The sequence below is a fragment of the Pteropus medius genome, unplaced genomic scaffold (genome assembly GCF_902729225.1).
Source record: "Pteropus medius unplaced genomic scaffold, Ma_sr-lr_union100, whole genome shotgun sequence".
NCBI lineage: Eukaryota > Metazoa > Chordata > Mammalia > Chiroptera > Pteropodidae > Pteropus > Pteropus medius.
Window position 1 is genome coordinate 13,906,787 of NW_024349799.1, and position 27,493 is coordinate 13,934,279.

General features: G+C 33.8%; 1 protein-coding gene across 1 annotated transcript in view; it reads left to right on the forward strand.

The window, feature by feature from the left end:
- EFCAB5 (EF-hand calcium binding domain 5) overlaps positions 1 to 27,493 on the forward strand; it is a 116,681-nt gene that overhangs the window by 25,093 nt on the left and 64,095 nt on the right. Inside the window, exons 8-10 of the mRNA XM_039886203.1 lie at positions 4,281 to 4,437; positions 11,310 to 11,379; positions 14,378 to 14,445. Coding sequence (XP_039742137.1) covers positions 4,281 to 4,437; positions 11,310 to 11,379; positions 14,378 to 14,445 — 295 coding nt within the window. The remainder of the gene's footprint in view (positions 1 to 4,280; positions 4,438 to 11,309; positions 11,380 to 14,377; positions 14,446 to 27,493) is intronic.

Below are 27,493 nucleotides of genomic sequence, written 5' to 3' on the forward strand. Positions count from 1 at the left end.
TTTTCTCTATTACAGCTACATAAAGAAGAAAAATAAGTCAGTATAAATGCTCAAGTATTAAGGAAATACAAACCGAGTAAAAGCTAAAAGGGAAAGAGATACGTGTTTTTCTTCAATGTAAAACCTTTTAGGATAAAGATCTAAATCCTTAACTAGGTCATAAGACCTCCCTTGTATGACTTGATCCCTAACTTTCTTTTTAGTCCTGGCTTCTGCCTCTCTCCTCACCCTCTCTACTCCAAACACACAGGATTTCTTTCAGTTCTTCAAACATACTACACTTCTTTCTACCTCAGGGTCTTTACATATGCTATTCCTTCTGCCCGTATCACTCTTCTTCCTCCTTACTTTATCTTACTAGTCCTTTAGAGCAGCAGTTTCCAACCTTTTTGGCACCAGGGACCAGTGCTCCTATGAGAATATAACACCTGATGATCTGAGGTGGCGCTGAGGTGGTGACACTAGCACTGGGGAGTGGCTGCAAATACAGATGAAGCTTCACTTGCTAGCCCGCCACTCACTTCCTGGTGTATGGCCCAGTTCCTAATAGGTCACTGTCCAGTACCAGTCCACGGCCAAGGGGTTGGGGATCCCTGCTTTAGAGTTCAGTTTAAATGCCATTTTACTTTGATTTAACTAATCTAATCTGGCTTTCACACTCATGATGAAAGTTTTCTTGTATTGATTTTTTTGTTGTTTTTTTTTGCTTTTTTTTTTGTTTTTAGATACCTAAGATTACTATCAGATATCTTAATTTGGGGTAATCGAGTATTTATCTTAAAAAAAATTTTAATAATTTTATTTTCATGGTGATGCTGATTAACAAAATCCAATAAGTTTCAACTGTACACTTTAACAATAAGACATATACATTTACATTGTGTGTTCACCTCCCATAGTTAGATTGCTTTCTGTCACCATATGTTTGACCCCTTTTACCCCATCTACCTCCCCCAACCCCTCCCCCATACTCTCTGATTAATCGAGTATTTAATTTTGAAATCTCTGGAATTAATCATCAGTATTTAATGGGGAAGCTATGATAAATGTTCTTTATCATTTTTTAAAGTTCTAAATAAGTCTAATTATGTATCTGTTCAAATATCATTGATTAACCAGTAACTGAGATTTTTCTTAAGTCATTACATTTATGTTAGGAATCTCATTTCATAAGATATATGTTGAATAAACAAAAAGAAAATAAAAATTAAGTATAATAATTAAATGGACATATGTGATACATGGATTTTTATAAGAATACTCATCACAGGAATAAAATGGATGTAAAAGAAGTCCAGTTTAGCTTTGTGAAATTAAGACCACCAGAGCTTAAAAACAAACACTGAGTTTATTAACTTTTCAGACAAGGAAATATATTCCAGTGAAGAAGTCACTGAATTCACTGTTAAAGAGGAAAATTAAGGGTTTTTTAAGCATTAAGAAGGGAACTTCATAATGGTTATAATATCTGGCAACTATCACACTGTATAGGACAGAGTGAGTCCATAGGTTTCTACATGATTAGTTAAAACAAGTCCCATTCTTTAACAGTCAAGAAAGAGTCTTCCTTTAGTTCCAGTAATGGTGTGATATACAGAGGTCACTCCAAGTTCATGATTAATTATCCATCCACTTAAGCTAATTAGAACCAGTTTTCATGAAATACAACATCCAGTTTTCACATAATTTAGGCAAATGCTGCTCTAAATGGAAGATTTTGTACAGCTTGAATGGATGGATGGAATTTGGATTGTAACAACTAGGGTAGGGAAACATTTTCACTTTTACTCTTTAATCAGTTAGATTTATACTATACTTTTCTTTTAAAGATATCAAAACACTTGTTAAGATAGGGAACTTTTATTTGTTAGCTTTTGCTTCATAACAAGATACCTCAAAACTTAGTGGCTTAAAACAATAATCATGTATTTGCTCATGATTTTGTGGGTTGGTAACTTTGGGCTGAGTTCATGGCTCATCTCTGATCCACATGGTATCAGTCAGACTTACTTATGCATTGCAATAAGATGTCAATTGATAGCCTTAATAACTTGCCTATTAATCACATGTTTGTAAAAGCAATGGATATAACTGGGTCATCATCAGGAAGGCTAGCCTAGGCTCATTTCCAGGGTGGTGGTGGAAGGGCTCCTAAGTTCAATAAAAGAGGTCAAGACCCAATGATCAAGGACTTTCTTTTCTTCTTTCTTCCCAGTTTTATTGTGGTATAATTGATAGCACTTTTCAACCTTCTATCATGTTTGTTAATGGTCCATCGGCCAAAGCAAGTCACATGGCCAGAACCAGACACAAGGGTGCATAAATGGACTCCACTTCTTAATGGGAGAAAGTGCAAAGTTATATTTCATACAAATAGACATGCATACAGAAATGGGAAGAATTTGTGACCATTTTTGCATTTTACCACATTGTAGTTTTTCCTCCTTCCCAGTCTCCTTAAATGTGGGTTAATACTTATATTTATAAAGTGTTGAATAGGTTGTGCCTACTCAACACTGACCAAAATTAAGAGTTTTGGATGCTATGGAATTCTGTTGATTGATATGGATATCCTCATAAGATAATGCAGACCAGAGAAGAGAAATTTTATTTATTCTTTGAATGAGTTACATAATCTATTTTAAATCTATTTAGATTATATTTGGAGTCTCATGTACGGTGGCCCTGAAGCACAAAACTAAGTTTTGTTTCTAAATGTGGACATTAATAAGTGGAAGGAAATGATGTCTGAGCTGAGACCTAAAAGATATGGAGGATCTAGTCAAGCAATGAGAGGAAGAAAAGCATTTCAAACAGATGAAAATATAACAGAAACCCAATTTTGTTCATCTATTTTTGTGTTGCAGTGATTAATACACATGAGAATCTGGAAACACCCAGTACTTTCTATGCAATATTGTTTACTTAACTGTTCTGCATTGGACCCTAAGCTTTATAATGGCAGAATCCATAGTAGGTGGCTGACTTAGTGAGCAAGTGAGTGAATGAATAAATGAGAAAAAGCTAGAAGAAAGACAGATACGGAATAGAGAGTCATGCCGGAATGAAGACAGAAATTAAGGAGAATGTACAGAGAGAGGAAAAGAGAGAAAAAGGAGAGAAAGAGAGGGAAGCGGGAAGTAGATAACGCAGCAGAGGAGAAAGAGTAGGGGAAGAGCAGAAGGAGAGCCAGCATAGGAAGGGACTGAAGGCTCTGAGATAAGTGGGAGAGGTTTGGCTGCTTAGCAGTTTTACCAGAGGAACTTAGCACTTCCTTTGAAGCACTAATTAATCCTTCCAGCAGTACGGAACAGGCCCTTCTACGTTATTAAACCACTTGTTTGTTTAGGTTTTCAAGCTTCAAAGTTTATTTTTGAAGACATATTTTCCTAGAGAATTTCAAAGGCTTTATATGGGCATAAAGTAATGACTTATATTGTAGTCGTTGTTGTTGTTGTTTTTTTATTATTAAAGGTATCCAATTTACCGGCATTTACTGAAATTTGTTTGCCTTTTAAAATCTGTCAGATTGCCCTAGATTTTCTTCTCTGAAAGATGAAGAACTGTCTCAAACATTATCGGAAAATTGTATTTGAAAGCAGCAGCTATTTTTATTATTCTGAGACATTCTGGTGTTTTAATCAAAACAGTTTGGGGATTTTGAAGTCCTAATAGGGATGATGAACATAGGCACAATTAAAATCACAGTTCTTTCCACATTTTCTAGTGGGCGATACGACTCTGCCTGAGTACAAATATAACTATTATGCTTAGGGGCTTTCAATGTATTTGACTCTGTCCAAACAAAAGAAATTGGCAATATATAGTCCTAGACAGAAATCAAAAGTTTGGTCCAAGGCATCAGAATTACCTGAGATACTTGTTATAAACAGCTTTCAGGATCCTACCCTAGACCTTGAATCAGAGTCCTTCCACACGATTGCTATGTCCATGGAAGAGAGAAGCTCTCCACATTAAGACCTTAGTGCATTCAACTTTGCTTTTAGTATATAAGTGGCAACATCTAGGAATATTCTTAGTACTCCCTAAGTATAGTATTTAGTTGGGTAAAATAAGCACACCTCTACAAAAAGTCAAATAATAGTAGCAGGTAGCCTATAATTAATGTGCTACAGGCTTGAATCAAGGACAATTTCATGGAGAAAAGACAGGTACAAAGTTTATATGAGTTTCTGAATTCTTGTATTTTAACATTTGAAAAATTTGAATCAAATCCAGTGGTCTTAACTCAACATATCTTTTATTTCTATGTTCTTCAGAGTGTCTAAGATGAAAGAGAAGGTTAAACAGAAACAAGAACAAAGAGAAAGCATAAACGAAGTCAAAGTCAAGGTAGCCAACACACGGAAACAGGCTCTGCAGGAGCAGTTCAATGAATGGATTCTAGACCCCAAAGGAATGATTCCTATGATAGTGGTAAGAAAGTGGGTATCTGTGAAGGGCAGGTGGGGTGGGCAATAAGAGGGTGATTGCTAGAATACTGAGTGAAGTGCTAAAAGCTTCCCGCTAAATTTTCAGTCCTGCTTAGGTAAGTCAATTCTTGATACATCTAGTCCATGAGAGTAGATTTCTTCAATTTCCTTTTGAGTATTTATTTTTAAATATAGCTAATATTCTAAAATATTGACTCTGGTTGGGGTCCCTAAGCTCTTTATTACAGATATAGCTTTCATTTGTTTGTTTGTTTGTTTTTTATATGCTTGGGACTAATTACTTCTCTGGGCTAAGAGGCTATGTCTCTTAGCTCCAGAAAAATACCTTTACTCTAATAAGAGTTAAATATTTTCTCTTAGGTATATGTAGATATGAGAATACTCACTGGTTAGATAAAATGACAAGCATAGTTTTGATTCAAAGTGAATTATTAAAAATAGACCAAGAATCAGACAGAAAAAGTTGAGAACCATATGATTTTATTTATATGTGGGATATAAAACTGAAAGCAACAAATGAACAAGACAAACAGAGACTCATGGACACCAACAATAGTTTAGTGGTTACCAGAGGGAGGGAGAAGTGGAGAAGATAGATAAGGGTAAAGGGGTCAAATATATGGTGACAGAAGGAAATTTAACTTTAGCTGGTAAAATAAACATGATACAATATACATATGATGTATTATTATACACTTGATATATTGTACACTTGTAACCTATATAATTTTATTAAACAATGTCACCCCAATACATTTAATGAAAATATTAAAATAAAAAAAATAAAATCAATAAAAATAGATCAAAGAAGACAAGCCACAGATTGGGAAAAAAATGTCTGCAAAAGACATATCTGATAAAGGACTATTCGAAATATACAAAGAACTCTTAAAATTCAACAATAAGGACATGAACAACAGATTAAAAAATGAGCAAAAGACTTGAATAGACAGTTCTCCAAAGGTAGCAAATAAACATATGAAAAAATGCTCCATATATATTTTCAGAGAAATACAAATTAAAACAACAGTAAAGTTGACAAGATGGTGGAGTAGGTAAATGCTGTGCTTGCCTCCTCCCATGATCACATAAAAAGTACAACTAAATTATAGAAAAATCAACCTGGAGAACCATTTGAAGACTAGCTGAACAAAAGTCCTATAACTAAGGATATAAAGAAAAGCCCCATTGGACTTGTAGAAGGGACAGAGATGTGAAACGGGATAGTTCCATACCCATGTGTCGCGGTTGAGAATAGGGAGGGATGTCTCAGTGGCAGAGATATCCAGCCCCACACCAGGCTCCCCTGCCTAGAGCACCAATGCTGAGAGGAGGAGCCTCCACAACATCTGGTTGTAAAAAACAATGGGAATTCTTTCTTTCTGGGTGAGGTAGAAGGTTGCTGGAAATCCAGATGTCCTCTTTGAGGGCTCACACAGACTCTTTCACTCCCAGGCATTCATCCTGAGCTCCGGCAGAGGGATGACAGCTCAGAAGGCACCAGAGACAAATAGGGAGAAATGGAGTTGTGTGGCTTCAGGGTGAGGGCTGGATGGATGGCCGCCATTATCCCTGTGTTGAGTTCTCTTGCTGTGTAGCCTATAGGGTGAGCACCATCTTTCCGATGTTGAGCCCTCTCCCAACAGGGACAAGTCTGAATCTGCATTTATCTGGTGAAATCTGCTTTCTAACCTAGTGACTCCCTGGGACCTTGCCCTACCCAACTCCCCAACTGCCAGAGGCACTTCTAGTGGTGGGCAGCCAGCCCTGCCTTGTGCACCGTGCACCATGTGGAAGCTCTGTAGGAAGCTCTTTCAGCTGCAAGCAGCTGGCCTTGGCTTGTATACTGCTGGAGGCACTTATGGCAGTGGGCAGCCAGTCCTGGCCCACACTGTAATCTTTCTTAGACAACTCTTGGGGGTCCACATGCGCCAGGCAGGTGATGGCCTCAGTGTGCTTGGTGTGCTCCAAGCCTTTTGCTGAATGGCCCTAGGCTTAGCACAGGTGCAAAACCTGAATTTGCATTAACTTGATGAACACCACTTGCCCCATACTGGTGACTCCCTGATACCCTGCCTCACCCAACTCGAGTACTGTCCAAGGCTCTTTTAATGGCTGAGCCTTACAGGCAGCCAGCAGGTAGTGGCAAGCCTTAGGGTACCCTGGGCCTGGTGCAGCTGACCTCGGTTTATAGTGTGGCTTCTCCCATGCTCCTCCAGATCTAGCACAGGCCACGTCCAACTGCAGATCACTTTGTAGCTACTACCAGCCAGCCCCAAGCTGGACATAGGTAGTGGCTGACCTTGGCCTGCATGGGAGTCCCTTCCAAGAGGCCTGAGAACCAAAGACCAGCTTCAGACCACAACAGACCACCACCCGATTAGCCCCTCAAGTGGCACACCCAAAGAGTGGTCTCAGCAAGCACCAGAACTGGGGCAAATCCCACTCCATTGAGTCAGCTCTTGCAGAGTAGTTTGTAGGCTGTGGGCATGTCCACTTCTCACAGCCAGTCAGACTGAGGGTCAATCCCGACCACTGACATGCCAACAGCAATCAAGGCTTAACTACAACAAGAGAGCACACACAACCCACACAAGAGACACTCCTGGAACACCCAGCTCAGGTGCTGAGGGAGACTGTGCCACTGGGCTTCACAGGGCACCTACTACATAAAGCCAATCTGCCAAGACTGGGAGACATAGCAGATCTACCTAATACATAGAAACAAACACATAGAGGCAGCCGAATTGAGGAAACAAAGAAACATGTTCTAAATGAAAGAACAGGAGAAAACCCCAGAAAAAGAACTAAACAAAATGAAGGCAATTAATCTACCAGATATAGAATTCAAAACACTGATTATAAGGATGCTCAAGAAACTTAGTAAGAACTTCAACAAAAAGATGATAAGCATAAAAAAAGGATGTAGAAACCATGAAAAAAAAAAAAGAACCAGTCAGAAATGAAGAATACAATAACTGAAATGAAGAATACTCTAGAAGGAATCAATAGCAGATTATATGAAACAGAAGATGGAATCAACAATTTGGAAGACAAGGTAGCAGAAAACCCAATCAGAACTGAAAAAAAGAAAAATATTTTTAAAAATAAAAATTGTTTAAGGGACCTCTGGGACAACATCAAAAATACCAGAAGGAGAAGAGAGAGAGCAAGGAATTGAAAACCTATTTGAAGAAATCAGGATGGAAAACTTCCCTTACCTGGAGAAGGAAATTGACATACAACCCCAGGGAGCACAGAGAGTCCCAAACAAGATAACCCAAAGAGGCCCTCACAAAGACACACCATAATTAAAATGCCAAAGATCAAAGACAAAGAGAGACTCTTAAAAGCAGCGAGAGAGAAGCAGTTATTTACCTACATGGAAGCTCCCATAAGACTGTCAGTTTATTTCTCAACAGAAACTTTGCAGACCAGAAGAGATTGGCATGAATATTCAAAGTGATGAAACGTAAGGACCTACAACCAATACTATCCTACCCAATAAGACTATCATTTAAAGTTGAAGGAGGTATAAACATCTTCCCAGATAAGAAAAAGCTAAAGGAGTTCATCACCACCAAACCAGTAGTATAAGAAATGTTAAAGGGACTTCTTTAAGAAGAAGGGTGGGGGGAAGACCAAGAATGTGGATAATAAAATGGCAATAACTATGTACCTATCAGTAATCACTTTAAATGTAAATAGATTAAATGCTCCAATCAAAAGACATAGGATAGTTGAATGGATAAGAAAACAAAACTCATACATATGCTGTCTACCAGAGACCCACTTTAGGCCAAAAGACACACAGACTGAAACTAAAAGGATGGAAAAAGATATTTCATGTGAATGGAAACAAACAGAAAAGCTGGGGCATCAATACTGATATCAGACAAAATAGACTTTAAAACAAAGATTATAATAAGAGACAAAAAAGGACATTACATAATGATAAAAATATCAATCTAATAAGAGGATATAACCCTTGTAAACATTTATGCACTCAACATAGTAGCACTTAGCTAAAGCAGATACTGAGTGAAATAAAGGAGAGATTGACAGTAATATAGTCATAGTAGAGGACTCTATCTTTTTTATTTAATTATTTTTTTTTAGTAGAGGACTTTAACACCCGTTGACACAAGTGGACAGATCTTTCAGACAGAAAATCAACAAGAAAATAATGGCATTAAATAATACACTAGACCAGATATTTTTAGAGCATTTCACCTCAAAGTGGCAAAATATACATTCTTTTCAAGTGCACATGGAAATTTTCCAAGGTGGAACACATATTAGGCATATAAAACAAGTCCCAGTAAATTTAAGAAGATTGAAATCATATTAAGCGTCTTCTCTGACCACAATGGTATGAAACTAGAAATCAATTGCAAGGAAAAAACTGGAAAAAAATACCAAAAAATTGAGGCTAAATAACATGCCACTAAACCAGGAATGGGTTAACAATGGGATCAAGGAAGAAATAAAAAAAATACCTTGAGACAAATGAAAATGAAAACACAGTGACCCAAAATCTATGGGATACAACAAAAGCAGTCCTAAAGAGAAATTCATAACAATACAGGCCTATCTCAAGAACAAGAAAAATCTCAAATAATTGATTTAACCTTACACCTCAAGGAACTAGAAAAAGAATAGCAAGCAACATAGCCCCAAGTGAGTAGAAATATAAAGATCAGAGTGGAAATAAATGAAATGGAGTCTATAAAACTAATATAAAGGATCAATGAAACCAAGAGCTGGCTCTTTGAAAAGACAAACAAAATTGATAAACCTTTAACTATACTCATCAAGAATAAAAGAGGGAGGACCCAAATAAACAAAATCAGAAATTAAAGAAAAGTGACAACTGACTCCACAGAAATACAAAGGATTTTAAGAAAATACTGCAAACACTTATGTGCCAACAAATTGGACAATCTGGAAGAAATGGGTACATTCCAAGTAATATACTGAGTCAAGAGAAACAGAAAATCTGAACAGACTGATTACTACTAATGAAATCTAATCAGTAATCAAAAAACTTCCAGTAAACAAAAGTCCTGGGCCAGATGGCTTCACAGGTGAATTTCACAAAACATTCAAAGAAGAATTAATACCTATCCTTCTCAAACTATTCCAAAAAATTTCAAGAGAAGGGAAAACGCTCAAGCTCATTTGATGAGGCTACGATTACCCTGATTCTAAAACCAGACAAAGACATTACAAAAAAAGAAAATTATAGGCCATTATTCCTGATGAACATAGATGGAAAAACTTCAATAAAATATTAGTGAACCAAATTAAGTAATACATTAAAAAGATCATACACCAAGATCAAGCAGGATTTATTCCTGGGATGCAAGGTTAGTTCAATATCCCAAAGCAATTAATGTGATACACCACATAAATAAAATGAAAGATAAAAATTATACGATTATATCAAGAGATGCAGAAAAAGTGTTTGACAAAATCCAGCATTTATTTATGATAAAAACTCTCAGCAAAGTGGGAATAGAGGAAACATACCTCAGCACAATCAAGGCCATATATGACAAACCCATAGCTAACATCATACTCAACAGTGAAAAGCTAAAAGCATTTTCCTTAAGATCAGAAAGAAGACAAGGATGCCCACTTTCACCACTTTTATTCAACATAGTATTGGATGTGTTAGCCACAGCAATGAAACAAGAAAAGAAATAAAAGGTATGCAAATTTGAAAGGAAGAAATAAAACTGTCATTGTTTGCAGATGACATGATGCTATATTAGGGAACCCTAAAGATTCCACTAAAAAACTATCAGAACTGATAAATGAATTCAGTAAAGTAGCAGGGTACAAAATTAATATTAAAAAATCAGTTGCCTTTTTATACACCAATAATGAACTAAGAAAGAGCAATAAGAAAATTCCATTGACTATTGCATTAAAAAACGAAATACCTAGGAATAAATTTAACCAAGGAGATGAAAGACCTATATTTGGAAAATTATAAGACATTGAAGAGGATACAAGTAAATGTAAGAATATACTGTGCTCGTAGTTAAGAAGAATTAACATAGTTAAAATGTTCATACTACCCCAAAAAATCTATAGACTTTAGTGCAATCTCTATCAAAATACCAATGGCATTTTTCACAGAACTAAAACAAATAGTCCTAAAATTTATATGGAACCATGAAAGACACTGAATAGCCAAAGGAATCTTGAGAAAGAAGAACAAAGTTGGAGATACCACACCACTTGATGTCAAACTACATTACAAGGCTATAGTAATCAAGACAGCATGGTACTGGCATAAAAACAAACACAGTTCAATAGAACAGAATAGAGAGCCCAGAAATAAACCAATGCCTATAAAGCCAGCAACCGCTCTAAAAAATGAAGTCTATTTTCTTTTAAATGGACCAAGAAGAACTCTGAAATTTCCTTTTTTTTTGTTTTTGTGATTGAAAAATGAGGAGTTATAGAGGATTCTTTGGATTACCATGTTGGTTGCCAAAGGGACCTTAGTTCCATCATGCCTATGTCTAAGGATTGATAGAAATGTCCTGGAGGGGACAAACAGGATCGCTCTCAGCATTCTAGTTTTTATACAAAAAGGTTGATAATCATTGAGGACATACATGAAAGCATTTTATATACCTTGAAGTATTCTATGACCTAAATTATTATTATTTTATTATTTAAATAATAAATAATAACTATTTATTAATAGTTAATTATTACTATTTCTGTCCCTGGGTTAGAAGGATTACTCAGGACTTAAAATGAATATAGATGGCTTTTTGTCTAAAATATTAAATATATGGTTATTGAAAAGTAATACATGATCTCTTTGATTTGTAGATTCAGAATGTTCTTTATGATTTTTTTCAAAATCCAGATTTCCGGCTTGGTAAGCATACCTATTACTATAGTATTTACATTTTTCTCTCTTTTATTTAGGTGTGTGGGGGGGTGATGCTGAATTAAGATGAGTCAGTATTGAGACAAGTGTTATTTAAAGCTCTACAGATGTACTTAAGCTCTTTTGCTCTTTCCAGATGAAGAATGTAGAAAAGCAGAGACGCAATCAGTGATTTTTAATCTAGTAACCCACTTTATTACAAATATTCTATAATACCCCTTTATTATTCAATGAAATTCCTAGAAAATATTACTTACATACATAGAATTTTAAAAGAAAGATGTAATGTCATATCTTTGTAATATAAAGGAGAAATTCAAGGAAAGATGTAAGAAAATTATATGTTCTATATTTCAATATATAGATGCTTGGTTATAACTTCACTATAAGACTTAATGGAGTAGTCAGAAATTTATACCGACTTATATTGAATGTTTAGATATTTAAAAAGTAAAATTATATCCACTCGACCATTTTTTTTGTATTTGGCATTTTGAAATAAGAGCAAATAAATGGATTTGTATATATATGTAGAATCCCCATGAATAGGAGAGCTATAAAATGCAGACTGACACAGGTGTGTTGTATTGGAGTTTAGATACAATTTATGATATTACCTCTCATTATTTAATTTCCTGAAATGGTGAACAAATTTTGGTAAATTTCCAGAATGAAGCAAAGTACAATCTTCTCTCAAAGTTTTATAGTGGTTACATTTTTCAAAAATTCAACAGCAAAAATATATTCTGTGTTTATATTTAAAATACAGATAGATTCTAGACTCGGAATTATTATAAGCAGGTTTTTTTCCCCACCTATTTGAATATCTGGCAGAAAGGGGAAAGTTTTTATTATGCAGGAGTTGCAAGAGTTCTGTCCCTAATCTCCCCATCATTATGATGACAAAAACTCACCTGCAAATTCCCTCCATGCTCACTGGGAAGGAGGGTGATAGTAAGTACCACACCAATGGATAGCCACAGATTTTGATGCTTTTATTTTCAGAAACGTTTCCTTACATGAGATTAAGCAAAAAAAAAAAAAAAAAAGTAAAAATAAAAATCTGACTTGTTGAATTGAGAACTAGAGTTGGGGTCCTGAGATTTACATAATTTATATCCAATTGATTTTTATTCAATTGATTTTTGACCACTTCATTACACTGATAATAATATATTGTCTAAAGTCTGTTCTCACTTTTAAAAATGAAATATGCTTTCTAGATCACTGGTCCTCAAACATGGCTTGGACCTTGATGACAACATTTTTTTTTTTCTCTTTCTTCCTTTTCATCCTGTCCAAACACTATAATTTTCTTCACAGTCAGCACAACCTCAATTTCCCTTTCAGAAAATCCTTGAAATAACTTATTTTACTTATTTAGTTGTTGATGGGGGAATGAATTAAGAGAGCTCTATTTAAGACTGTGATAAAATTGAGAAATTTAGACTACTCCAGTTTACAGTGACCGTTTCTCCTCTCCTCCTATACTGTATAGTATTTATTTTCTGTACCATTTATTCATTCAATATTTTTTGAGCCTTTACTAAATTCCAGATACTGTGATGGAGTAGAGGGTGCAAAGAGGACTAAAAAATATTTCCTGACCTTAAATTGCTTAAAGTCCAGCCAGGGAACAGACACATATACCTAATAACAACTGTTACTGGTAGAAACCAGTCTGGCTTGCATAATCTTCCAGAATTTGGGGGCAAGATCTGGGATGGGGATAACAGCGTTTAATGCATAAGCTTATACTAAAGTTTATACAATCCTCTTGTGACAGAAATTGATATCTTATAATAAGGAGTTAAAAAAATCAAGAGTGACTGAAGAATTTTTTTATGTACTAGCCCATGATTAGCAGGAGTTACTGTTAGAAGTAGGAGAGGAAGCCAATGTATTAGTTCTTTCATCTTGAGTTCTCATATAATTTTGTGTGTTTGTATCTTGATAAGGTCAATAAGGATCACATAATTGTCATATTAAATGGAAATTTAAAAAATCTTTATTCCAACTAACCACTACATTTACCATTAATTATTATTCTGTTGTTCATGGAACTTTTTTCTTTGCTTTTATGATCTCTTTCTCTCTTGATTTTTCCTTCTATCTTGATCACTTTTTAGCATTTTTATTTCTTGATTCTTCTTTTTTTTACACCTTAAATGTTGTTTTCCAGAGTTTCATTTTGGCTCTATTATCATTTTACACACTACTCATTCCCTGGATTTTCCTTTTCAAACCCATGACTTCAGCTGATGACTCTCAGCCATAGTCCCATCCCAAACCTTCTACCTGAGTTCCGGATCCTATTTAAAAAGATCTACAAGATGACTGGTTAAGTGAAAAAAGCAAGTTGCCGACAAATATGATCACATTTATATGTAGAAAAACAAAAGTGTATGTGTGTATAGAAAATGAAGGTTGCTGGAAGGGTGACAATAAACTATTGACAGAGATTTCTTCTGGGTTAGAGTGAGTACTGGTGGAGGATAAAGGAAAAGGTAGATATTCATGTTTTTCTGCTTATATTTTTGCATTATTTGAATCTTTTACTAAAAGAACATATTCATATATTGTTTATTTAATTTAAGAAACATTAAAAGACAAAATAAAACACTTAAGAGAAAGTTTGTATAAGTGTTGTGTTTTAGAACCTGCTAGCATAAATACAATCATAAACCAACACAGAGGTTTTAACGGTCTTTTATACTATTGATGTGCATGCTTGTTTTTGCTTTATCTAAACCTGGTCATTAAAAGGGGAGGCACGTTCTTTTCAGTGTTTGGGTTGCTTAGTTAAATAAAAACCCGGAAAAATAATAATTTTGTAGTAATTGGAATGTTACCGCACCATATATCATTTACTTTATTGTAAATATTGATGGACATTAATTAAGAAATACTTTTATGTTCTTCCTTAAAGCACTATAATGTGAATATAAAATATGAATGTATTATAACCAAACTAACTAGCAATTAACTTTTATTCCATAATTAGAAGCATGTTGCAAACAATTGAATATTGCTGACTCAATGGAACCAAGATTGAACAAAATGGAATTTACAGAAGTAAGAAGTTACTTTACCCATTATTCGAATCAAATTATTTTGCCAGTTTCAATTGTCTTTTGGTAGATGTCATGTCTACATTAACTTAGAATTAAAATAAATGAAAGCATAATAACTTATTTTATCAGTTCTAAGATGCATACTTTAAAATAATTTAATGCCTCTGAAATTAGGTTGCATCTTATAAACATAGGCATCTCACAATTTTTTTTAGTCAGTGGTACTCATGATGTGAAAGTGTACAAAACTTCTACTGACTCCTTCAGGTAAGATCAAGAAAAATCAGCTCTTGTATTTAGTGAAATCTGGTTATCCAGATAATAATGAGATTTAAAACTTAGCTATGGGCCAGGCACTGTCCTAAGCTATCCATATATTAACTTAGGTAATCCTCTCAGCAGTCCTTATTCCTTTCTTTATAGATGAACACAGTGAGATTTAGAAAGGTTAAGTAACTTGCACAAGGTCTCATAGTTAGTCGAGCTGGGGAAATTTGTATTTAGTCAGTTTGGTTTCAAAGTCTACATCTGAGAAAATATGATTCTATTATAATGGAATAAGCAAAAGAAGCAATTAATGGTACCAGAATCCTAAGTCTTCTATAGTCTGCTTTTATATTTTTTCATGTCTTTCTTCTAATTTCCTTTGTTTTTCTCTGAGTCTGAGTCAAAGTAACTTTCTCTTGCTCTCCTACAACCTTGCTCCACTGAAGGTGATGACTAGGTACTGTATACAATTTCAAGGTTCTCTGTATGAAGGATTTCTGAAATCTTTCTTGAAATGATTACCATACAGATAAGAATTGGCAATCCTGTCTTAGTTATGTTCTGTGTTTTCTTAGATTCTGTATTTGTCTATTTGGTATTCATTAGTCACAGGGCCAAACTAATGGCCAAAGTTGTTTTATATCTCCCTTGCGATCCAGAGCCCATACTCTGAACCACCTTCGTATCTAAATCTAACTTAACAAGCCAATATTTTTCAAAGTTTCTCAATTGTTTTAAAATTTTAAAAGCTGTTTTCTATCTTAAGTATTTTCTAACTTACAGAAATTTTTGTTAATTTTTATGTAAGGAAATTTATTGAGGTCTTTTCCATCGCTCAAATGCTTAGGCAGTTCTGTTCTTTCCAAACTCAACTAAATATCCATCCATTTTTTTCTAGCTCTTTTTATTTTTTAATTAATTTGAAACTTATTTTGATAAATAATGAAGTGAGAATCTAACTTCACTTTCCCCCTAATATGACTAGCCCAATAAATATACCACTCTATTAACAAACCTTTCTTTTAAAAGTAACTAATATTCCAAATGAAATTTCCTCTACATCACTTTCCTTCTTCCCGATGGGAAGTGAAAGTAGAACATTTTGCAAAATTTGAATGACTGAAATTTTTTAGTGCCCATGTAAATTCAGTTTTTCCAAAAAGAAGAGTATTCTCTATGATGAATTTCCTCAAGAATGTGTATATTTTAATGCATGAATTATTCTTGGTATCAGATAAATCAAAATTGGAAAGATGGAAAGGAGGCTTTCCTTTACTTTAAAAAACTCAGCTGCAAATAGCACATCACAATTTTCAGTAAAATTCTTTTAATCTTTCCCAGATAAATTAGAAGTGGCGAAAAAGTCCTAGTTCCATTTGGTCTCTTGTTACCTTGCCTGCTGTTGACAAAGTTGACAAAGCTGTCACCCTTTCATTGTCTTTTTATATTTCTTGAGAAAGGCAATTTAATTTGACAGACTGAAATGAAAAGATTAATCATAGTGTGACTTTTTGCCCCTTTTCAGTTGAAAATAGATTTATTCCAGAGTCCCTATTTTATCCATAAATTGCCAAAATAACATCATTGGAGTAAATTTTTTTTAATTAAGAGAACTAATATTAGAATAATGTTGTAAAAATGAACTTCCAGGTCTTCTAAGTTTGCAAAGAGAGGTCTTTTCTAGCAATGTCATGTTAAAATGTAACTTTGCCTATTCCTTCATGTGATTGGAGACCTCTTCATATTTCCTATTTCCTCATTTCTAAGATGAATAGTTTTCTTTTTGCACTTCTGAAATCAAAATGCATCTTACAGGTGATGGAGATGTTTATATGGCCTTGGTGATGATGATTTCATGGGTGTATACTTACCCTAAACTCATTTAATTATGTATATTAAATATGTATGTGTCACTTTTACATGTCAATCATATCTCAATCAAGTGTTTTTTTTAAATATGCATCTTATAATCAATGTATACATTTAATGAAATAATATTTTTCTCTTCTCCAACTCCTATAATCTGTTGTTAAATCAATAGTCTATCTTATGATTGGTGATTTTTGATAAATAAAAAAAATGCAATTTCCACTTTATAAGCAAAACACCTAAAATGACAAAAAAGATTAACTTATGAGAATTGTTAAAGAAATATCTGATGATGAAAATAAGCAATCGAACAAACAATATTGAGATTTCAAGATTAAAAATAATTTAATGCAACCAAGACTATTTTTATGTTTGTAAATGTTAAAGTTTTACATTTATAAAATTTAAAATTATTAAAGATGATAGGACACTTTTAAGCTTAATGAGTTTATAGAACATTATAATGGAATATATAAAAAAATTTGGTGACTTAAAAAAACAGAAATTTATTATCTCACAATTCTGGGGGCCAGAAGCCCAAAATTATTATCGCTGGGCCAAAATCAAGGTTTTGGCAGGGCTGCACTCAACTGTGGAGGGTATAGTGGAGAACTACCTCTTCTAGCTTTTGGTGGCCGCTTGTATTCCTTGACTTGTGGCTACATCATGAGTCTGTGCTTCTGTGATCACGTTGCCTCCTCTTCTTCTACCTGTAAAGTCTGCTTCTGCCTTTGTCTTATAAGGATACATGTGATTGCATTTGGAGCCCACACAGATAATTCAGGATAATTTCCTCATCGCAAATACGTTAACTTAATCACAGCTACAAAGGCTCTTTTCTCATATAAGGTAATATTTACAGGTTCCAAGGATTAAGACCTGATATTTTTGAGGACCATTATTCAACCTCCTACATATCCCTTACAATTCACCTGTTTAAAGTATACAATTCTGTGGTTTTTAGTAGGTTTACAGAATTGTGTAACCATTAAAACAATCCATTTTAGAACATTTTCATTACCCTGAAAAGAAACCTCATGCCTATTAGCAGTCATTCCTATTTCTCTCCTAACCTCAGGGCTAGGCAACCTCTAATTTCCTTTCTGTCTCTCATAGCTTTGCCTCTTCTGGAAATTTCATTTAAATTTCATGCAATATGTGGCCTTCTGTCATTGGCGTCTTTCAGTTAGCATAATGTCAAGTTTCATTCATGTTATGGCATGTATCAATACTTCATTTTTTTATTGCAGAATAATATTCCTGTATATGGACATACCACATTTTATCTATCCATTCATCATTTGATGGACATTTGGGTTGTTTTTACTTTTCGACTATTGCAACTTTGAATATTTGTATGTAAGTTTTTGTGTGAACGTATGTTTTCAATTCTCTTGGGTATATACCTAGGCATAGAATTGCTAGGTCATATGATAACTCTATGTTGATCCTTTTGAAGAACCACCATACTCTTTTCTCCACTGGCTGCACCATTTTACATTCCCACAAACAGTGAATGAGGGTTCCAGTTGCTCCACATCTTTGCCAATATTTGTTATTCTTTTGGGTTTTTATTTTTGGTTTTATTCTTGTGGGTGTGAAATGGTAGCTCACTGTGGTTTTGAAATGCATTTTCCTGATGGCTAAAATGGTATTGAGCATCTTTACATGTGTTTATTGGCCATTTGCATATCTAGTTTGGAGAAATATCTACTTAGAACCTTTGACATTTTTAAATTAGGTTATTACTGAGTCATAAGAGTTCTTTATATATTCTAGATACAATCCATTGTCTAATAATAATTTGCAAATATTTTCTCCTATTTCGTGGGTTATCCTTTTACTGTCCTAATGGTGTCCTTTGAAGCACGAAAGTTTTAAATTTTGATGAAGTACAGTTTTTCTAATTTCTTCTTTTGTTGCTTTTGCTTTTGGAATCATATCTCAGAAATCATTGCTTAATTCAAGGTCATAAAGATAGACATTTATATTTTATGGTTTTAACTCTTGCGTATATATCTATTTAATTTTTGATTCATTTTGAGTTCATTTTTCTATATAGTGTGAAGAATTAAAATGTTTTTTTAAAAAAGTATTTGATAAGTCAAAGAGGTAAAAAATAAATAAGAATATAAAGAATCTATTATATTATTAGTAAGACTTATTATATAAGTATGACTCAAACTTCATTTCTTATAGTGACACTATTCCAGTTTTCGTGGAATATTGGTCAAATTTATTATAAATAGGCCACCAAGAAAACCTTATAAGTTCTAAAAACTAGAAATCTGATGTATTATATTCTCTTATTATGTAATAAAACTGGAATAATAAACCAATTTTAAAATTATTTAAGCCCAACAATTTGGAAATTTAAAAAATTCTCTCTTTAATAATTTTTGGGCCAAAATCTTACACCTAATTTTATGGAATGCTACTAAATGTTTACTCAAATGAGAAATTATAGTCTTAAACTTTTAAAAATGGGGTGGGGTGAGGAATTTTAAAAACATAGATAAGTATAAAAATAAAATAACTATATAAATATTCTCATAACCTAGAATTAATTCTTATTAAGACCATGGTTATTATAAAACTTTCCAAGAAAAAGTTATTCAATTTTGTAAAAATGATCATGACCAAAAAATTAATTTAAACAACGCATAAAAATACAAAGATGGGAATTTTAAAATCACATTCATTTCTTACCTGGATAACCAATGCCACCTTTAGGATAGCATCATTTTAAACAGCTTTACATACTTTGTCTCAATAGATAGATAGGTCTTTGGCAATGTAGATGATCATAAATTTTGTTATGAAATTTTAATTACACAAAATTAAAACATTTAATTGTACTTGATTCTAACTGAAGAAAGAGAAACAAGTAAAAATAGGAAAAATTGCTGAAATTGAACATGTCTTCTTACAAAAATTATTCTAAAATCATTCTAAAAAAAGACTATACGATGAAGATTGGAAAGATTGCACTCATTATTTTTTTAAATCATATAGTTCAATTATAGACATAACAATTGACACCCTATTAAAAAGGATGAAGGTATTTAATATTTCCTCACCTCTTTCCATATTTTTTCTTGTATTTTCCAATTTTAATTAGTTATTTTATAACTTTTATTTTATCCAGATATTTACTATTCATTTTCTTTTTTATAATTACTATTCCCATAGTTCATTAATCTTAGCCTAATATTTAAATGGATTTGAAGTTCACTTCTTATTCCTTTTAAAATGGCTTTGCTGTTCCTAGGTTATTTATTTTCGATTTATCTCTTAAATGGCTGAATTTATTGTAAAGTAATTTTTTTCAGGAAGATCACAAAAATGCTATGTTTTCTAAGTTCTTTTATGTTGAAAATGTCTGCATATTGCCTCTAAAATTATACCTTGGATGAGTACACTATAACTGAGTCACATTTTCTTTTACCTCAAGACAACATAGACATTGTTTTCTGGTGCTAAATGTTATAAACTCTGATGTCAATTTTACTTTTTTCTCCTTTCATTAATTTTAATTAATTCAACATATATATATGTATATATATACATACATATACATATCATGGATGAATATATATGTATTCATCTATGATATATATATATATCTCCATGCAATTAAAGGAGGAAATGGATAAAAGTGATGTATATCTAATAATACTTGATACAAATTCATTAGCATTCTACATAATACCTTTGTGGATATCTATCTATCTAATTTTGTTTTTAATGAGTAGTTTGGGCCATTAATATTAGTTTTCCTGATGTTTCCCAGCTTCTCTTCCTGAAATGGAAATAACACATATTCATGTGCTTTCATTATAAACAAGAACTGTTACGTTAATTAGAAACCAAGAAAGTATTTCTTGTGTAGAAATATTTATTGAAAATATTTAATTATCTGATCAATAAATCATGGAGTCGTCCTATATGACATATGACATAGAAGTAGTGTTTGGAATACTTGCTTTTAAAAAGATTTGCTTTAAGGCTATTTTGTCAGAACCTGTTTAATGAAACTGGAAGAAAATGAAATAAATGTCAGGCTTAAAGACAAGATGTTACACACAGGTGCCATCCAGTGGAGAAACTATGCCATGCAATTGCCCTGCTGATGGTTTGTAATGAGCAGTGTACTTAGCACTCAGGATGGATCATGTTTGGAGAAAATGAAGTCATTAAGTAATAATTGCTGCAGAGAAAAAGACAAATAGAGAGGATGGTCACAGATGCCTTCCACGTACCTATTGTTTTCTTAGCTTCTCTGTTTTCTGGTAGATAAATGAACAGATGATGATGTTTTTGTTACTATAACTCTCTATTTACCTGTTTTATTCTAGTGTGAAGACCAAAAGTAACTATTTTAGAATATTTACTTCTAGTTTCTTGGCTATTAAGTATATACTGAATATTTACTCTCTGTGCTAGGAGAAATGTCAAAATTAGAAGTTGTATTTCTTACCCTTAAGGACCAAATAATGCATTGTTGTATGAGAGTGTACCCGTGGGTATATGCAGGCGTGTGTGTGTGTGTGTGTGTGTGTGTGTGTGTGTGTGTGTGTGTGTACGTGAATGCATACATACACATGCTGATAAAACCAGAGTAGGATCCAGGGAATGGAAGGATCAAAATCAAAGCAAATTAAGGACATGTACCACAAAAAGACAATTGCGAAGTGATGAACAGGTAAAAAATATTATGAATTAATATATTCATCACTGCCAAGGGATGCATAGTAAAAGAAAAATGAGAATTCAGTGAGGCAGGTTTCATGTAGGAAACTCATCTGGTGGTTATGAGTTTTAAATTTCTTCTACTTGCCATACTTTGTATCTCCTTTAAAAGAACCTTAAGAACAACTCTTTAAACATTTATGTATTGACAGGAACAATTTAAAATATATAAAGTATTGGTTTCTTTGAGACTGTTATGTTTTGTTTTATAAGTTGAATATTTAGGCACATACGAGGTATATTTTGGAAGAGTGTCAGGTTTGTTTTAAATTCTCAGAATACTCTGGTTCTCAAAAGACAACTCATTCTAGGAGACAAAACTTACCATTTTTTAAAATCATTTTAACACTGATATTGAGTTTTTCAAGTAGATATGTGTTCCCTATACAAATTTGAAAAGGAACGGAAGTCTTACCCCTTAGAGTTAATTCAGTGGGCTCCTGTTAGCAATTCGAACTGCATTGTCTTGTGTTCAGGCCAGGAGTAAGTAAGTGCTGATAAGTGGACCGGTCTTGAAATTCCTAGATTTCAATCTTATGGAGGATCTACCTTTTTATTTCACTATGTGATTAGTTAATTTGTTTATCAATAGAAGACCATTTCAAGTATATATTTTTTATCTAAACATCATTGAAGTGGATATAGAAAATTTAGTTAACCTTTTAGGTAGGAGGGTTCTCTTAATTTCCTGAGCTTTTTGAATTCTACGATACTCTTCATTTTGATGAATTTCCTACTAATCTGCTTCAAGAGAATTCTGAGAGATAAGCATGTCTAAATTTTTCTTGGTATGTCTTAAGGTAAATGTTACCTTGAGTTGTTAAAGTGCCCATAATTTTTTAAATGACATTCCCACAAGTGGCTGTATGTCCCTCTCCAAAAAAAAGTTTCTGTAACGTGATTGATTGTTTAGAACTTGGAACTCATTATCCAGATAGAAGCAATATTTCATATAGTGGCTGGGGTCTTTGATTTCAATGTGCCTGAAATGGAGTTCTTAATAAGAGTGACTATTTCTGTGAGAAAAATTGTATCAGAAGAAGAGGGCACACCATGCATTACCAGGGAAAAGGAATTTCTTATCTCTAAACCATTGATGATGACTACGTACAAGATCTTTAGTATGACAAGGGTTTGTGGAGTGAGGGGAAAGGATGGCCTCAGGTAGAGGAGAGCCTCCAAAGACCCCAGAGTAAGTTGCTGAGAGAGATGATCTCTTATCAGATCCTCTTTCTTCACCTCTGGGGACTCACTTCTATTTCCACTGATACTATCAGTTGGCTCTGGTCTGGATTATATTCTTTCCTGATTTATTCTTTTCACAGTCCCCTAAACTCTTCCCTCCAAAGTAATATAAAGCATAGCTTTCTCAGACAAGAGTGAATCCTTTTAAAGGACTATTCTCTAAGGAAGTGTGGCCTGCTTATCAGTTCCGCTCCAGACTAATGTCTTGAATTGTCATTTGTGTTCATCATTCCCAGTTATCTATAACAAACTTTTAGATATTTTTGTCTTGTGATTACATAAATACAACAAATGAATTGAGAATGGATGAATGCATACAATAGAATAAAACTCTCTATATAGTTTGCTTTATGTGTATTTGTCCCAATGGGATGGTGATGAGAAGATGCCACAGACACAGTTAAAGGCTGTAAAGTTTATGGCAAAGGATATAGATACTTACAGAAATACTTTGTTAAATAAAGCAGGATACGACGCAGAATGCTTCCAAACAGAGGTTCCCAAAGTTCCTCACAGAAATTAGACTATTGGCATGGATTAAGGTATAGGGTTTCAAAGCATCTCGATTTGCCTGGGACTTAGGAGTTTCCTGCTAAAACCAGGAAAGTCCTAGGCAAAGTGAGGCATTTGGTCACCCTAATTGAGGAGTTTGCTTTGCTTTGACCTTATTTCTCACTTTATCATTACGGAGACTCTGGCTACACATCTATGCACTTACCAAGGGCAAGTGAATACAACTCAACACGTTCCTGTTTACTGTAAGACTTGATAAAGTGAGGGTCAGTTTCTCTGGAGCATCCTTCAGTAGGCCTGGGCTGCAAGTAATCTGAGGATATATAATGGGCTTAAGAATAATTATATGCAAAAAAACAACAAATACTAGAATGAGATTCAGATATTAACTTTGTATTCTGCCTCACTGAGGAACTGGTGCATCTCTTGGCCAAGGGAAATAAGGGCCACGCCTCTGCTGGATTCTCTTCTTTGGAACTCAGTCTGTTCTTGCTCCATAGCAGTCTGCTTTGAGATGGTCACTTCCTTATGCTCAGTTGTTTTATATTAATTGCATAGTCTGAGGCTTTCAAATCAACATGGCTCAAAGTTTAAATTTTAAATAGAAAGGCTTCATCAACTGTACCCAAAGATTGTCTTTTCTTTAACTTATTCTAGTAAATCCAGGCTTTGTATTTAGTGTATATCTGAGTGGCTTTCTATTCTATTATTTGGAATTTTGTATTTTGTAATTTTTGTTTGTTTTGTTTTTGCTCACTTTGTTTTTCATGTGCTTTGAGCTGTGGCAGGGAAGCACAGAATGATGGCTTTGGGGAAGTAGAGACAGCAATATATTGTGAAACTACATGAGGAAACCTTGCAGGGACAAGGGGAATTTTAGGCCAGGGAAATGGGAGGGCTTGTGGTGAACAATCCTCCAAGTTGGTGTGTGTCTTCCTAGGTGATCTTCGACTCTAAGAAATACATAAATCCTGGAACTGCCTGATGAGTAATTCCTTATTATTTGTATTAGTTTCCTAGGGCTGCCATCACAAAGTACCATAGACTGGGTGACATAAACATCAGAAATTTAATTTCTCACAATTCTAGAGGCTAGAAGTTCAAGACAAGGTATCAGGACTAAAGTCATATTAGCTTAGGGCTCACCCTAATGATCTCATTTTAATTTGATTACCTCTTTAAAGATCCTATTTCAATATGGTCACATTCTGAGGTACTAGGGGTTAAGTCTTCAACATATGAATTTGCTGGGGACACAACTCAGCGCATAACATTGCCTAAGTTACATTTCATGAGTAGGGGTAAAATTGTGTGTTTCGGTCTGTGACTCTTATTATTATTGGACATTAAATGGGGACTTTGTTCAATTCTTTTGTAAGCAAGTTTTTTAAAAGCAAAAGAGTTAAAGTATATTTAAACTATGTGAACACACCACCTCTTCAATGATAGATAGCAAATATACTTTGTGTATTTCAATATTCTTAAAATCCTTGTTTGCAGATACTCCTGAAAACATTATTTGCTACCAGGGCTTACAAATACAGTTTGGAAATTAATACCTAAGATAGTTTTCAAATACAGTTTTTTTTTCCCTATTGCTCTTACATCACCCAGTTCAGCAACTCTCCAGTATATCTGGTTAAATTAAGTGTGAATCTCAATGGCCAAGAGCTGTAGAATCTAATAATAGTTACCAACCTGTTAAATGTGACATCATATTCTTAATATTTTGATTTTTCAAGTCAGAAAGGAAAAGCCCCAGCTTCATTAAACTGGAATCCAGCACACAAAGATAATCTGATTAAGTACAATTTAAATGTTTAACAGTGCACAGAGCTATTAAAGTGAAGGATATTAGTAGTTAATTATATTCTTAAATTAATTTAAGCAATCATTTCAGGGTTTATGGGTATTAATTGATTTATTCCTTAGGAAGATATGAAAACACAAGGCTACTATATGTTTTCACTTTTTTTGATTTTACAAGAGATACCTGCAAACTGCTATAATTGTTCTGTTTGGAATTTTATTTGTAGTTGAGCTGGTAACTGGTAGTCTTTATGACATACAGCTCACACTTATAGAACATGACCATTCAGAAAACCCATAGGTTATAAATCCAGAACGTTGAAGTGTCTCAAAGAAACAGTTAAACTAATTTTTGCTTTAATAGCATTCCCATAGCCAGAAAATTCATGGCTTTGAGGTCAATTCCAAAAAGCTTAATATAAAACAGGATGATTCTTTTCATGAATCAGTAATTGTTTTCAGCATTAGGAAATTGAGCCACAATAATGCCAGAAAATGTCAACTATTCAATAATTCTACCTTAGTAATTAGAAAAATACTGGCTATTCAAGCAAAAAGTGATTAAGAATCAAGCAACAGGATCTTAGGATACTGGTATAATTAGGATCAGTTGCCCCGGATCATCTAGTTTAACAGTTTTCAAAATTTAGTAAGCACAAGAATCATCCAGAGAGCTGCTTTTTTTTTTTTTTAATTAAAGAGTTATTGGTACTTGTCCTTCTTATTTATTTATTTATTTTTTTATGGTGACATTGGTTAAGGAAATCTAATAAGTTTCAGCTATACAATTTCACAGTAAAACATTATATATATATATATATATATATTTATATATATATTTTTACACTGTGTGTTCACCTCCCATAGTTAGATTTCTTTCTGTCACCACATATTTGACCCCTTTTATCCTGTCTACCTACCCTCAGGTAACCACTAGTCTATTGTCCATGTCCAAGAGTCTCTATTTGTCCTAATTTTAGGTTTATATCCCACATATAAGCAATATCATGTGATTTTTCTGTCTGGCTTATTTCACTTAGCATGATTATCTTGAGGTCCATCCATGTTGTCACAAATGGCAGTATTTCATCTCTTATGGCTGAGTAATATACCACTGTATATATGTACCACAGCTTCTTTATCCAGTCATCTGTCGTAGGACACTTTGATTGCTTCCATGTCCCGAACACTGTGAATAATGCTACTATGAACACCAATATGCAAATATCTTTTCAGATATGAGTTTTCAAGTCTTTGGCATAAATACCCAGTAGAGGGATTTTGCATCATATGGTAGATATATTCTTAGTTTTTTAGGGAACCTCCATACTGTTTTCCATGGTAGCTGTACCAATTTGCAGTTTCACCAGCAGTGTATGAGGGTTTCTTTTTCTCTGCATCCTCTCCAACATTTGTTATTACTTGTCCTGTTGATTATAGCTATTCTAACATGTGTGATATGGTATCTCCTTGTGGTTTTGATTTGCATTTTCCTAATAGCTAGCGATGTTGTGCATCTTTTCATATATTTGTTGGCCTTTTGTATGTCTTCTAGGGAGAAGTGTCTGTTCAGGTCCTCTGCCCACTTTTTGATTGGATCATTTGATTTTTTGTTTTTATTAAGTTGTATGAGTTCTTTGCATATTTTGGATATTAGGCCCATATTGGAGGCATTGCTTGCAAATATATTTTCCCATTTGGATGATTGTCTCTTTACCTTGTTGTTGACAGTTTCTTTTGCTGTGCAGAAACTTTTTAGTTTGATGTAGTCCCATTCATTTATTTTAGCTTTTACTTCCCTTGCCTTTGAGGTCAAATTCATAAAATCTTCTTTAAGTCCCAGGTCCTTGAGTTTAGTTCCTATGTTTTCTTCTATGCATTTTATTGTTTCAGGTTTTATATTCAGGTCCTTAATCCATTTCAAGTTACTTTTGATATGTGGTGATAGACAACAGTCTAGTTTCATTCTTTTGCAGGTGACTTTCCAGTTTTCCCAGCACCATTTATTGAAGAGGCTTTCCTTTCTCCACTGTATATTTTTGGCTTCTTTGTTGAAAATTATTTGCCCATGTAAATATGGGTTTACTTCTGGACTCTCGATTCTGTTCCACTGGTCTGTGTGTCTATTTTTCTGCCAATACTATGCTGTTTTGATTACTGTCGCTTTGTAGTATAATTTAAGTCAGGCAGAAGTTCATATTATTACAGGCCTATCTCAGAAAACAAGAACGAGCCCAAATAAACAACCTAACACTTCATCTTAAAAAACCAGAAAGGAAGAACAAATGAAGCCTAAAATCAGCAGAAAGAGAGAAATAATTAAAATTAGAGCAGAAATAAATGAAACTGAAAACAACAACAACAAAAAAATAGTAGAAAAAATAAATGCAACAAAAAATAAATGCAACAGAGAGCTTTTTAAAACTTCGATTCTGGGTCCTACTCCCAGAGTTTCTGACTCAGTAGGTGTGAAGTAGGTCTCCAAAATTTGCATTTCTAACAAGCTCTCAGGTGATATGATCAAGAGATCACACCTTAAGAGCCCCCGATTTCATTGGGTTTTTCCTTCTAAATATGTATGTCAGCTGACAGGA